Below are 10889 nucleotides of genomic sequence, written 5' to 3'. Positions count from 1 at the left end.
TAAATTGCGGGCATATGGGATAGTAGCCTATACTGCGAAGAACATCGGGCAAAATTCTGATTAATGATGACGGGGATTGCTCGACTGGTCTCCAATTTCTCATCGGAACGTTCCTGTAGCCAGGAATCCAAGAACGGACAATACCTGAACGTGTATGGCCTGGTTGACTCTGGTGCGCCTCTCTAGACGAGAGGCCATCTGGGCACAACGCTCTCGGCAAGCGGTACCTGCTTATCAGACATACATCATCCTGTGTCAAAAAGTCTGCGCGATCACTCAAAAAAAAACTCTCTCTCCTTATTGCGCAGTTGGCAATATGCTCTAACAACGCCAATGCAGCCATATCTCCTACTGAAAACTAAGCCACTATTAGTCTTCTTATAGGCTATAAGTTTGAGCGAAATGTTTTACACTTGTGAAATTAAAACGGAATACCTATAATATGTGAATCTCATTCATGTGTAAATTATTCTATTTGATTTTATTGAGCGAAACATTATTTTGGCCTTTCACCATTAGCCCAAATGAAACTGCGTGTCGGCTGTCTGCGCTCGGAGAGTCCTGAATTCCTGCAGTACTCCAGTATTGCCGCAAGGAAATGTACTTACACGAACTGAAACCAGACCTAGAGATACGTCCTTTTCTACGTCTAAGACGGTTTTTATAAATCTGTACTTAGACGTGGATTTGATCGCACGCACAGTCTAAGATCAGTTCTGTGCGTAAGTACGTTTTATAAATGAGGCCCTTGGTCAGGTAGTAGGCAATTGGAGCCTTCCAATGGCCTTGTAGGCCAACCACCACAAAAACCAGAGCCTAAGTGGCAATATCTGTCTCGTTTAGGCCATCCCCCATGTCCACAAATCCGGTCATTTTCTGGGAATGTGGACTGTACTGGACATGTTTCCTGATGGCCATGCCATCCAGCATGAGCGCCACACGTCCATACTTCACTGGATCTTCCTCTCTTTTTCCTCTCTTTTTCTTCTCATCATGGTGTTGAGGCTTGGAATCCACAGAGCTCATCCACCTTTATCAAATGAAAAAGTAGTTATTATTAAGTAGCAATAATATAATAAAAATGTGAAATTTGAACCAGTAATTTCCTATCAATAAAGTGCAATTAAATGTAATGGCAAATACCTTTGCAATGTATGTGGATGTGGTAGATGGAGGTGGAGAGACTCTCTCAGGTAAGAGTAGGCTTTGGGCCCGTGCAGGTGGAGAGTGAGTGCAAACTCCCTTTGCTCTTTAGTGTACTCGTGGCCCTGTTTTGACAGGAGGCCTAGTGGAAGATCTGAAATGCAGATATCACAGAGTAATTAGTAAATGACTGAAAGAGTATGAATGTCATTATGAAAACACCAATAGGCTAATGTGTTTATTTCCAGGCAAGGCCATATGAATGCAAATATGTAATCTTGTCGTGGCTGTAGACAAAAGCCAACAATCATTGTCTTAATAGCTCTAGCTTAAAGATGCACAAATGCCAGGAACCATGACTGATTGCTCTAAACAGGTGCCCATTAACACCTGCCAACAAAGGTACCTGGCTATTGTGTGTCTTGAAGCTAGAGCTATCAGACTATGATTGTTGGCTTTTGTCTGTGCCGGATGCTATTCAAACTATGAATGGGGGCATATTATAGACGTTGTCAGGTATTTGGAGTTTAAGTTTGATATATGAAATTCAGAAAAGCCAAGCATTTGAACACATTATTGCAGTTGTATTTCTTTGGTTACAGCCCTAAGATATACATGACATTCAAAGTTTAATTTCAATGTTACCTGAGTATAAGTCAAGCCTCTCTTGCAGCTCTTCATTTATGAGGTTCTTCCCCCTGAGGTCCTCCAAAAGACAAAGTACTGTTTTCTTCGCCCTCCGCTCTCGGGCCTTTGAGTTCCTCATCTCTTTCTCAAGACTCTCCACCCTAGCCAGGGCTTCATTGAGTCTAGTCTTGAGAAGAGTGGGAGATGGAGGCAATGCATAAGTGTGTTCCTGAAAAAGGACAAAACAGTAGTGAGTAATGTTTATGATGCCATGATGCTCACTGCTGTTTGGGGCATAGCTAGTGTAAATACTCACAAGGTAGGTAGGTGAAGGTTCAGTGACTTGTAATGACAAAGAACAGTCAATTACAAGGCTCGCTTCAGCCTTCCTTGAGGCTTGTGTAGTCCTGGTTGCCACTTTCTAAAACAGAAGAACAAAATACTTGAACAGGTGTATCTCATTCTCAATCATTCCAAATGAACACACACACACAAAATAAAACCATTTTCAGCAAGCTTAGTGATGCACTTACTCTTTTGAGATGTGTTGGGAAACTGAACACAGATGGTTTAGTTCCATCCCTGAGCCTGACACTTTGGCCTGTCCGGTCAAAATCCTCCGGCTGAAAGTGCTGGCTACAGAGCAATGACCCCTCAGTCGCAGAAAAGTCTTCCCTTTTCACAGCCACTTCCCACTGTCTCCTCAACCGCTTCTCTTTGGGAAACCTTAAAATTGCGAGAAAGGTTAGCTAGCCAGTCAGTCAGATTCATAATACAGATGTATCTTTAAAAAAAAAAAAAAACATTTAAATAGCAATAACGTTTAAAACGTCAATTTCGGCCGGCGACTGACTGCATGTGCATCTCACAGGTGCATGTAGAATATTGTGACATTTTTTCCGTAGTTTCATTCATTACGTGACACCTTCATATATATATTGTAGAACTATTACATATACAGTGGCATGTTTTGAGCCTTTTTTTGTTTTAATCTAGTCTCTTTTTGAAATACATCACAGAGAGAAATTAAGGCCAGTCGCGCAGCCATCCGTCGCGACCATAAATGCTATATAATTACATTATACATACATTGTAATTACTCACAAGCAAGTAGTGGTAGATTATATATATATACTGTACATCCTATATTTCTTGACAATATTATCTCCTGTTGACGAACGATAGAATAAGGCTTTGCTCCTCATGTCCATTTCACGTTAGACTAGCTATAGTCTGATTCTGGTGGCAACTTAGCTGTCTCAACTTAGCTCTTAGCTCTCAACATAATACATGATCTACGTGACATGACTGAATTTTACAATTACAAATAGAAACAATTGTTTAGTCTTACTTGTGAAAGGTAATTCCTTGCGATCTTGATTGAATCGTCCTGACGGTAGTGCACCCAGTGGCGGACCTAGTCATTTGGGGGCCTAAGGCGAACATAGCCAGGGGCCCTCTTCATCTGTCCACCTCAAAGCAGGGGCGGACTGGGGGGAAAAAGTGGCCCGGGAGTTATCTGTCAGAGCGGTCCACTTAATATACGGCGCGTTGCCCGCTCAATGTATGCAAAATACCCATACACTTAACATAATTTTGGATGATTACAAAGAAATAACATTATATATGTTTTTTAATAACATTTGGATCCACAAATTTGCCTGGATGGACACATGGAATAAAATGATACTGGCTATTGTAACACTCCAAGGTAGGTATAGTTTGCTAGATGAATATGCTTAACTCTGGGCTAGTATCAGATGGTTAGGCCTACATGTATAACTACAGAGCCTTTAGGAATAAATGTCAGCAGAGAAAGAGAACACAATTTTTTTGATAATGATTAGGGCGACCTACATTAAGCAATATCAATTTTTTTGTAGGCTGATTAACTCATACAGCAATACCTTTTTGTATAGTAGATGGCAGCACACAATCAAAATATTTCCCCTCTACCTACATAGCTACAGTAGCTAGTTATATGGAAGAAAGTTGCATTCAGGAGCCTTCATAAGCAAACATGATTTGGCTCCACATTAAATTATCCCACTTTTTCATTATCCACATGTCTCAAATGTTGTATGATGCAACATAGCTTTACAGGACACATAAAATATGTCCAGTAACAACTTAAAGAAGGGGGCAACATATAAGTCAAAACCAACTATATTTATTGACTGATCTCGAAAGTATTGGCTTACAAAAGCTAAATAAGTCTTCACAAAGAAAATAACTCAGTGTTAGGGCAAAAAGCGAACATTCACACTGTACAACCTATGAAAAGTGACAGTGGTAGCCTACAAATAAAGAAATACAGACCGCGTTAGCCACTTCACAGCGTGCTAGCCATGATTTTCTTTCGTTCCAATTCTTGGATGTAGGGTTCCACCCTTTGTAGAAACCTGTTGAATCGATACATTTGGTGTAGGAAGTCCTATTTGTTTTGTTGTCAATTTATCTTAATTAGTACGCCGACAGAGAAAAAAAATCTCCTTTTCCTGAAAGCAGTTCGTCGCCACAATCGCCCTTAAGGTCCGCCGCCACTGGTTTGAACTTTATTGTAGAAATGAACAGAACAGAACATACGATGGGGTGTAAACATCAGTGGTAATGGTAGTGTTGCATGCTGGGTGTGTGATTATGTGTGTGTGTGTAGGGGTGTTAAAGGTGTCTACGAGCGAGACTCGCAAGTATTAGGCTAGAGTGATTGACATTTAATAACAAATAAACATAGTAAGACTGACGGAGGAGATTAGAAAATAGTAAGAAAATAGTAACCATGAGTGTGAATACAGGTCACTAAGAGTAGTATAAATACCAGACAGTGAGTCCTATTGATTATCATTAGAGGTATATAATGTATTTGGTGAAGCAAGGAAAACTGTCGCAACCGACGATATCTGTGGGAGGGCCGGTTGGTTATAGACTTGGGCCATCCCATCAGCCCATCGGTGCCTGGGTGGGCGATTTATCGTGGGCCTTCTGCTGGGTGGGGGCCTAAGGCAGTTGCCTAAATCGCCTCTATGGTAGGTCCGCCACTGAGTGCACCCCCAAGCAGCACATGAACAAGGCATCTTCACTCCGATGACGAAATAGCTCCTCTGGTAAGATGGCGCCGACGATTTATGCGGTCCAAGGCCGAAGGGGGCGTCTACCTATACATGTCTATGATTACCAGGACCTCTACTTTTTTCACTTAGCTACAACGACGTTTGCCTGACTTTTAATGTGGTGTCACGGTTAACCATTAAAAGCAACTGAATTTACTCACAACCTCAAGTACACAGTGAAGACAAATTAGAATCAATGCTTCAAACATTAGATCTACCCACCTTGACAGATGACCAAAATTCAGCTTTGAAGATACCCATATCTGAAGAAGAGCTTGCCTCAGCTATCACTAGATTAAGAGCTCATAAATCTCCCGGCGCCGATGGATTTAATTCATGCTGGTACAAGGGGCTGAGGGAGGCACTGACTCCCATTCTGCTTAAAACATTAAACTGGGTCATTGAAAAGGGTGAAATTCCTAAATCTTGGAGGGAGGCCACCATCTCTGTCATACCAAAGGGAGGAAAAGACAAGCTAAATTGTTCTAATTACAGACCAATTAGTGTGCTAAACGTTGACTACAAACTGTTTGCTTCAATCATCTCCAAAAGACTAGAGAAAGTTCTGCCTTACGTAATTAACATGGACCAAACCGGTTTTGTAACGACACGCCAGACCCATGACAACATTAGACGATCTCTACATATTATCAGACATATAAACCAGAACAAAATAGAGGCCATGCTGATCAGCATTGACGCACAAAAGGCATTTGATTCTGTAAGATGGAAATTCCTCTTCAAAGTTATGGAGAAATTTGGTTTTAACAAGAGATTAATTAAGACACTAGAAGCTCTTTACACCAAACCAGAAGCTAGATTAAAAATAAATGGAGGACTTAGTGATTCCTTCCAACTGGAGAGGTCCACAAGGCAAGGCTGCCCGCTAAGTCCGCTTCTGTTTGCCATCTTTATAGAACCTTTGGCCCAGTCACTTACTTCACTTATGCCTGACACCCTTTCCAGGGTATAGGCCGTCGACAAGGGTCCTCCAGAGTTCTCGGTCACTGGCGTTCTTTTCTATCTGCGACCAGGTGCCTCCCAGCCTCTTGGTGTCTGCCTGCAGATCCCTCCGCCAGGTGTTTTTGGGCCGACCTCTGTTTCTCTTCCCTTGAGGGTTCCAAGTCAGAGCCTGTCTGGTGGTGCTTGATGTTGGTTTGCGTAGTGTGTGCCCGATCCATCTCCACCTTCTTCGCCCAATTTCGTCTGCTGCTGGTAGTTGTTTGGTCTTTGTCCATAGGTCTTTATTGCTGATTTTGTCTGGCCAGTATATGTTCAGGATTCTTCTGAGGCATTTATTGATGAAGGTTTGTACTTTATTTGTGGTGGTCGTTGTTGTTCTCCATGTCTCTGCCCCGTAAAGCAGGACTGATTTTACATTGGAGTTAAATATTCTTATTTTTGTGTGTTGTTTTATCTCTCTAGAGCGCCAGATGTTCTTTAGAAGTAGGAATGCTGTTCTAACCTTGCCTATCCTAGCTTTCACATCTTCATCCGTACCACCCTGGTTGCTGATGATACTCCCCAAGTAGGTGAAGGACTCTACTTCTTCCAACGTGTCGTCCCCTAGAAGGATTGGCTCTGTGCTGGTGTTATTAATCCTCATGTATTGCGTTTTCCCCTTGTGAATGGAGAGTCCTACTTGTGAGGAATTCTCTGCCAGTATTTTGTTTTTTTCTTGCATTTGGTGGTGTCTATGTGAGAGTAGTGCCAGATCGTCTGCGAAATCCAAGTCGTCTAGCTGTGACCATAACGTCCACTGAATTCCGTTCTTTCTTTGTTCTGTGGTTTTTTGCATTATCCAGTCAATGGCAAGTAAAAACAGGAATGGTGATAGTAAGCAACCCTGTCTGACCCCCGTCTTGATCTCAAACAAGTTTGTGAGCTGCCCATCATGAATGACTCTACAAGTCATTCCAGAATAGCTGTTTTTGATAATGTTTACTACTTACTACTAGTGGGCACTCCATGGTGTCTTAGTAGCTTCCAGGTGGTCTCCCTATGTACACTATCAAAAGCTTTTTCGTAATCTACGAAGTTGACATAGAGTGATGAATTCCACTCTATTGACTGCTCTATAATAATGCGGAGGGTGGCAATCTGATCTACACATGACCTGTTATTTCTGAATCCTGCTTGCTGATCTCTTAGTTGCTGGTCAACTGCATCTTTCATTCTGTCCAGGATTACTCTATTTAACACTTTCCCTGCCACTGAGAGTAGGGTGATCCCTCTATAGTTGCTGCAATTACTGAGGTCTCCTTTCTTTGGGAGCTTATTGATAAGGCCCTCTTTCCAGTCTGCTGGAATCTGTTCCTCTTCCCAGATCCTTTTGAAGAGTGGATAAAGCAGCCTCACAGTGGTATCGATGTCCGTCTTTAAGGCTTCTGCCGGGATGTTATCTGGCCCTGTTGCTTTTCCATTCTTCAGCTGTTGTACTGCTTTCCTGATCTCCTCTCTGTTGGGTATGTCACAGCTGATGGGGAGGTCAGCCTGTGCTGGTTGGATCTCATGGGGGTTTGTTGGTGGGGGTCTATTAAGCAGTTCCTCAAAGTGTTCGGCCCATCTCTTTAGTTGGCCGTCCTTTGTTTTAATGATGTTTCCCTCTCTATCCCTGACTGGTCTTTGTGGCCTGCAATATCTACCTGACATCTTTCTGGTGGTGTCATACAGCTGCTTCATGTTGCCATGTTTTGCTGCTTCCTCTGCTTCCTCTGCTAGGCTGTCGATGTATTTCAGCTTGTCTGCTCTAATGCTTCTCTTTACTGCTCTGTTGACATCAGTATATTCTGCTTGCGTCTTTGCTTTGGATGTTCTAGTGCGGCTATTTGTGACTGCTGCTTTCTTTTCCTTCCTTTCTTTTATCTTTTGTTGTGTATCTTCAGTTATCCACTCTTTTTGCTGGAATTTCCTGTATCCAAGCACTTCTTTGCATGTTGACGTTAGTGTGTCTTTAATTTGTTGCCACTGACTCTCAATGCTGGCCTCGCCTTCAAGTAGGTCCTGGAGAACTTCATATTTATTGGAGAGTTTCAGTCTGAATTCCTCTTGTTTTTCTGTCCCTTTCAATAGGCTCACATTGTATTTCTGTCTGTTAGTTGTTGTCTCTGTCTTGTTTTTCTTTAGTTTGAGCTTCAGTTTAGCAGTTACCAAGTGGTGGTCCGATGCTACATCTGCTCCCCTTTTAACTCTCACGTCTTGTAGAGTTCTTCTGAATTTCTTGCTTATGCAGATGTGATCAATTTGGTTCTCTGTAGTATGGTCTGGTGATACCCATGTTGCTTTATGTATCTTCTTGTGGGGGAAGATGCTGCCTCCTATTACCAGGTTGTTCAGTGCACAGATGTCTAAGAACTTTTCTCCGTTGTCACTCATCTCACCAAGTCCGTGTGTTCCCATGACCTCGTATCCTTCGTATCCTGTGTTTACCTCTCCTACCTTTGCGTTAAAGTCTCCGATGAGGATGGTGGTATCCTTCTCTGGGTATTTGTCCAGGATGCTCTGAAGTCTGTCATAGAACTCTTCTTTTTCTTCTTCTTTGCTGTCGTTCGTTGGTGCGTAGTATTGGATAATGCTCATCTTAATTTTCTCTTTCTTTGTTCTAAATGAAGCTGTGATGATCCTTGGGCCATGGGCCTCCCATTCTATCAACGCTCTCTGTGCGGGTCTTGATAGCATGAGAGCTACCCCTTGTGTGTGTGGGGCACCTTCCTCTTCATGGCCTGAGTAAAGCAGCAGCTCACCACTCATCAGTATTTTCTGCCCTGATTGTGTCCATCTTGCCTCACTGATTCCCAGTAGTGCGAGATTGTAGTTTCTCATCTCTTGCGCTATTTGGGAGGTTTTCCCTGCTTGGTACATTGTTCTTACATTCCATGTTCCAATGGCAATGCTTTTCCTGGTTGAGAGAAGGTTGGTCGGTCCTGCGGCTTCCAGGGGTTCCTGGCTTTCACCACCTAACGTCATGCGTCTTCGAGCTGAAGAACTTCTCTCTCCCAGTGCCGAATTCTCTTTCTGTATCCTTGTCGTTGTTTCTGTAACGTAAAATGTTTTACGGGGTGGGGTTGTTGGCCCCACGCCCAACCCCCAACCTGGAGGACCAGGTGCTGCTTTTTGTCTGACCTCTACTCTAAAACCTGCCCGGCATGGTTGAACCTGCTGAGGGTATGGACCCCCTCCGGTATAGCCTTCGGAGTCACGGAGGTACGCAAGCCTCCCCACCACGGCAAGGTAGCAGCACAAGGGAGGCAGGGAGAGCTTCCTCTACTCCCCTAGCCCACCTTTTGGCCCAGTGGATCAGACAAAACAACCTCATTACAGGAGTTCAATTGGAGGCAGGTGAGCAGAAACTGGCTCTCTTTGCCAATGATATCCTTATCTATCTGACCAACCCTACTAACTACAACAAAGGGGACTGGCATCGTATATTTTGAAACTACATCCATCACAACCTGGTGGCAAAAAGAGTTTTCGACACGGCAGACTGCACAACAATAGTGCGTCTTGAGGCTGCCGCTTGTAATAAATGGCCATGGAGAGGTCCACTCATTCTGAAATGGGGTTTATAAGATGCTGCTCCAGCCAGAGCACGCCTGTTCTGGCCCTGCTGTTGGATAAGGGGAATCTCTTCTGTCTGTCCCTCTGTGTCTTCTGTCTGTTGCTCTTCTTCATGTGCTCCTATTGGTCCTGTCTGTTGTTTCCATAATTTGGTCTGACTTCTGGCTGTTCTAACTGTCTTTTCTGACTTGGCTGGTCCTTTAAATAATAAAAAAGATTTCTCTTTTGTCCTGGGCCTGGCAAAGGTCTTTTACGAGACATCCTTGCTACCTTAAAGAATTCAAATGGTTTTTAATTAATCTACTCTCATTTACAAATAATTCTATTGCACAAAGTTTTTATGTTAAATTCTTTTGAATACATCTTACCTGTTCAAAGTGCTGTTTGGAAAATTGTGTGAGTCCTTTTCTTTGGCCTGTAAATAAAAAGATAAATGCTATCTGAGCAGCCTAACAATGCTATTATATTTTGAGCATGCAGTATACACAAGGTTAACCAGGCTGTGCCTGACAGCTGACCACTGCTTCATTTGTGTAAAAAATGTGTAGCAAATTGTAGATCATAGGGTACATATCGTAGCGTTCCCACCCCAACGATTAAAAGTGAAAACATTTTAGATCGAAAAATCTTTAATTAATCATCAACCTTACATACTTCAGTAGTGGTGAGAGGGTGTATAGATTACGACTGGTATCATGTTTTGATTTTCAACTGAAGCATGTGTGGCCTCTAGTATACAGGCATGAGAATCACTCACCTTTCAGCGAAATTCGCCGTTTTGAAAACAAAATAGGTGACCTACGTGAATCGTGTAGATTCGATGAGTTTTGTTTTTGTGGGGGGGGGGGGGGGGGGGGTTGGACATATTTTTCATATTCAGATGACATGTACATTTGTACTGAACTAGTGCTGGCGGCGGCAAGGTGCTCAGTGTTGCCAGATTGTAAATTGCGTATCATATCAAAGGCTCAAAATGATCGTTTTTGGTGGATAATGAATTATATCTGTCAACACTGTGAAAGTTTGACCAATGACAGAGCTCGCGCAAGAAGGTGGAACGTAAGTGATACCTTTTCCAAAACGTGTAAAGACGTAATAACTCATTTGTGAAAGACCCAGAGAAACAATAATATCCGACGAGGCAAAATCCCGGACAATTTTGGAATCCCTGCTGGACGCATTTTTTTTGTGTGACCGTAATGTTAGCATATAAAACGTTAAAACATGTGTTCGGTAACTTAACGGGAAGATTCATTTCAAGGGGCATAACCTTCAGATACAAGTATGAAAAAGTTAGCAATGATGTGATTAGCCTGGTTACGAGACGGCTACGGTGTGAATAACTGATGGAGTAAGATAATTTAGCTACATTAACTCAAACGCCACGGAGACTCCCTGTTCTAACTTTGAATCGCTCTGTTGGGGCAAAGTCACCATTGCAAAGGTGTTTGA

At 42.7% G+C, this 10889-nt stretch overlaps 1 protein-coding gene across 1 annotated transcript; it reads right to left on the bottom strand.

The window, feature by feature from the left end:
* Positions 1 to 816: 816 nt before the first annotated feature.
* LOC308381858 (THAP domain-containing protein 6-like) lies at positions 817 to 4844 on the bottom strand (the record flags this gene model as incomplete). The annotated part of the gene is made up of 7 exons (XM_080859476.1): positions 817 to 1030; positions 1144 to 1297; positions 1789 to 1999; positions 2087 to 2191; positions 2304 to 2496; positions 3122 to 3160; positions 4810 to 4844. 7 exons carry the CDS (start codon positions 4842 to 4844, stop codon positions 817 to 819), a joined length of 951 nt encoding a protein of 316 aa, XP_080715602.1.
* Positions 4845 to 10889: the final 6045 nt, after the last annotated feature.

Source organism: Sprattus sprattus (assembly GCF_963457725.1).
Source record: "Sprattus sprattus genome assembly, chromosome: 2".
In the NCBI taxonomy this organism is placed as follows: domain Eukaryota; kingdom Metazoa; phylum Chordata; class Actinopteri; order Clupeiformes; family Clupeidae; genus Sprattus; species Sprattus sprattus.
This window is presented reverse-complemented; position numbering and strand designations above follow the sequence as displayed.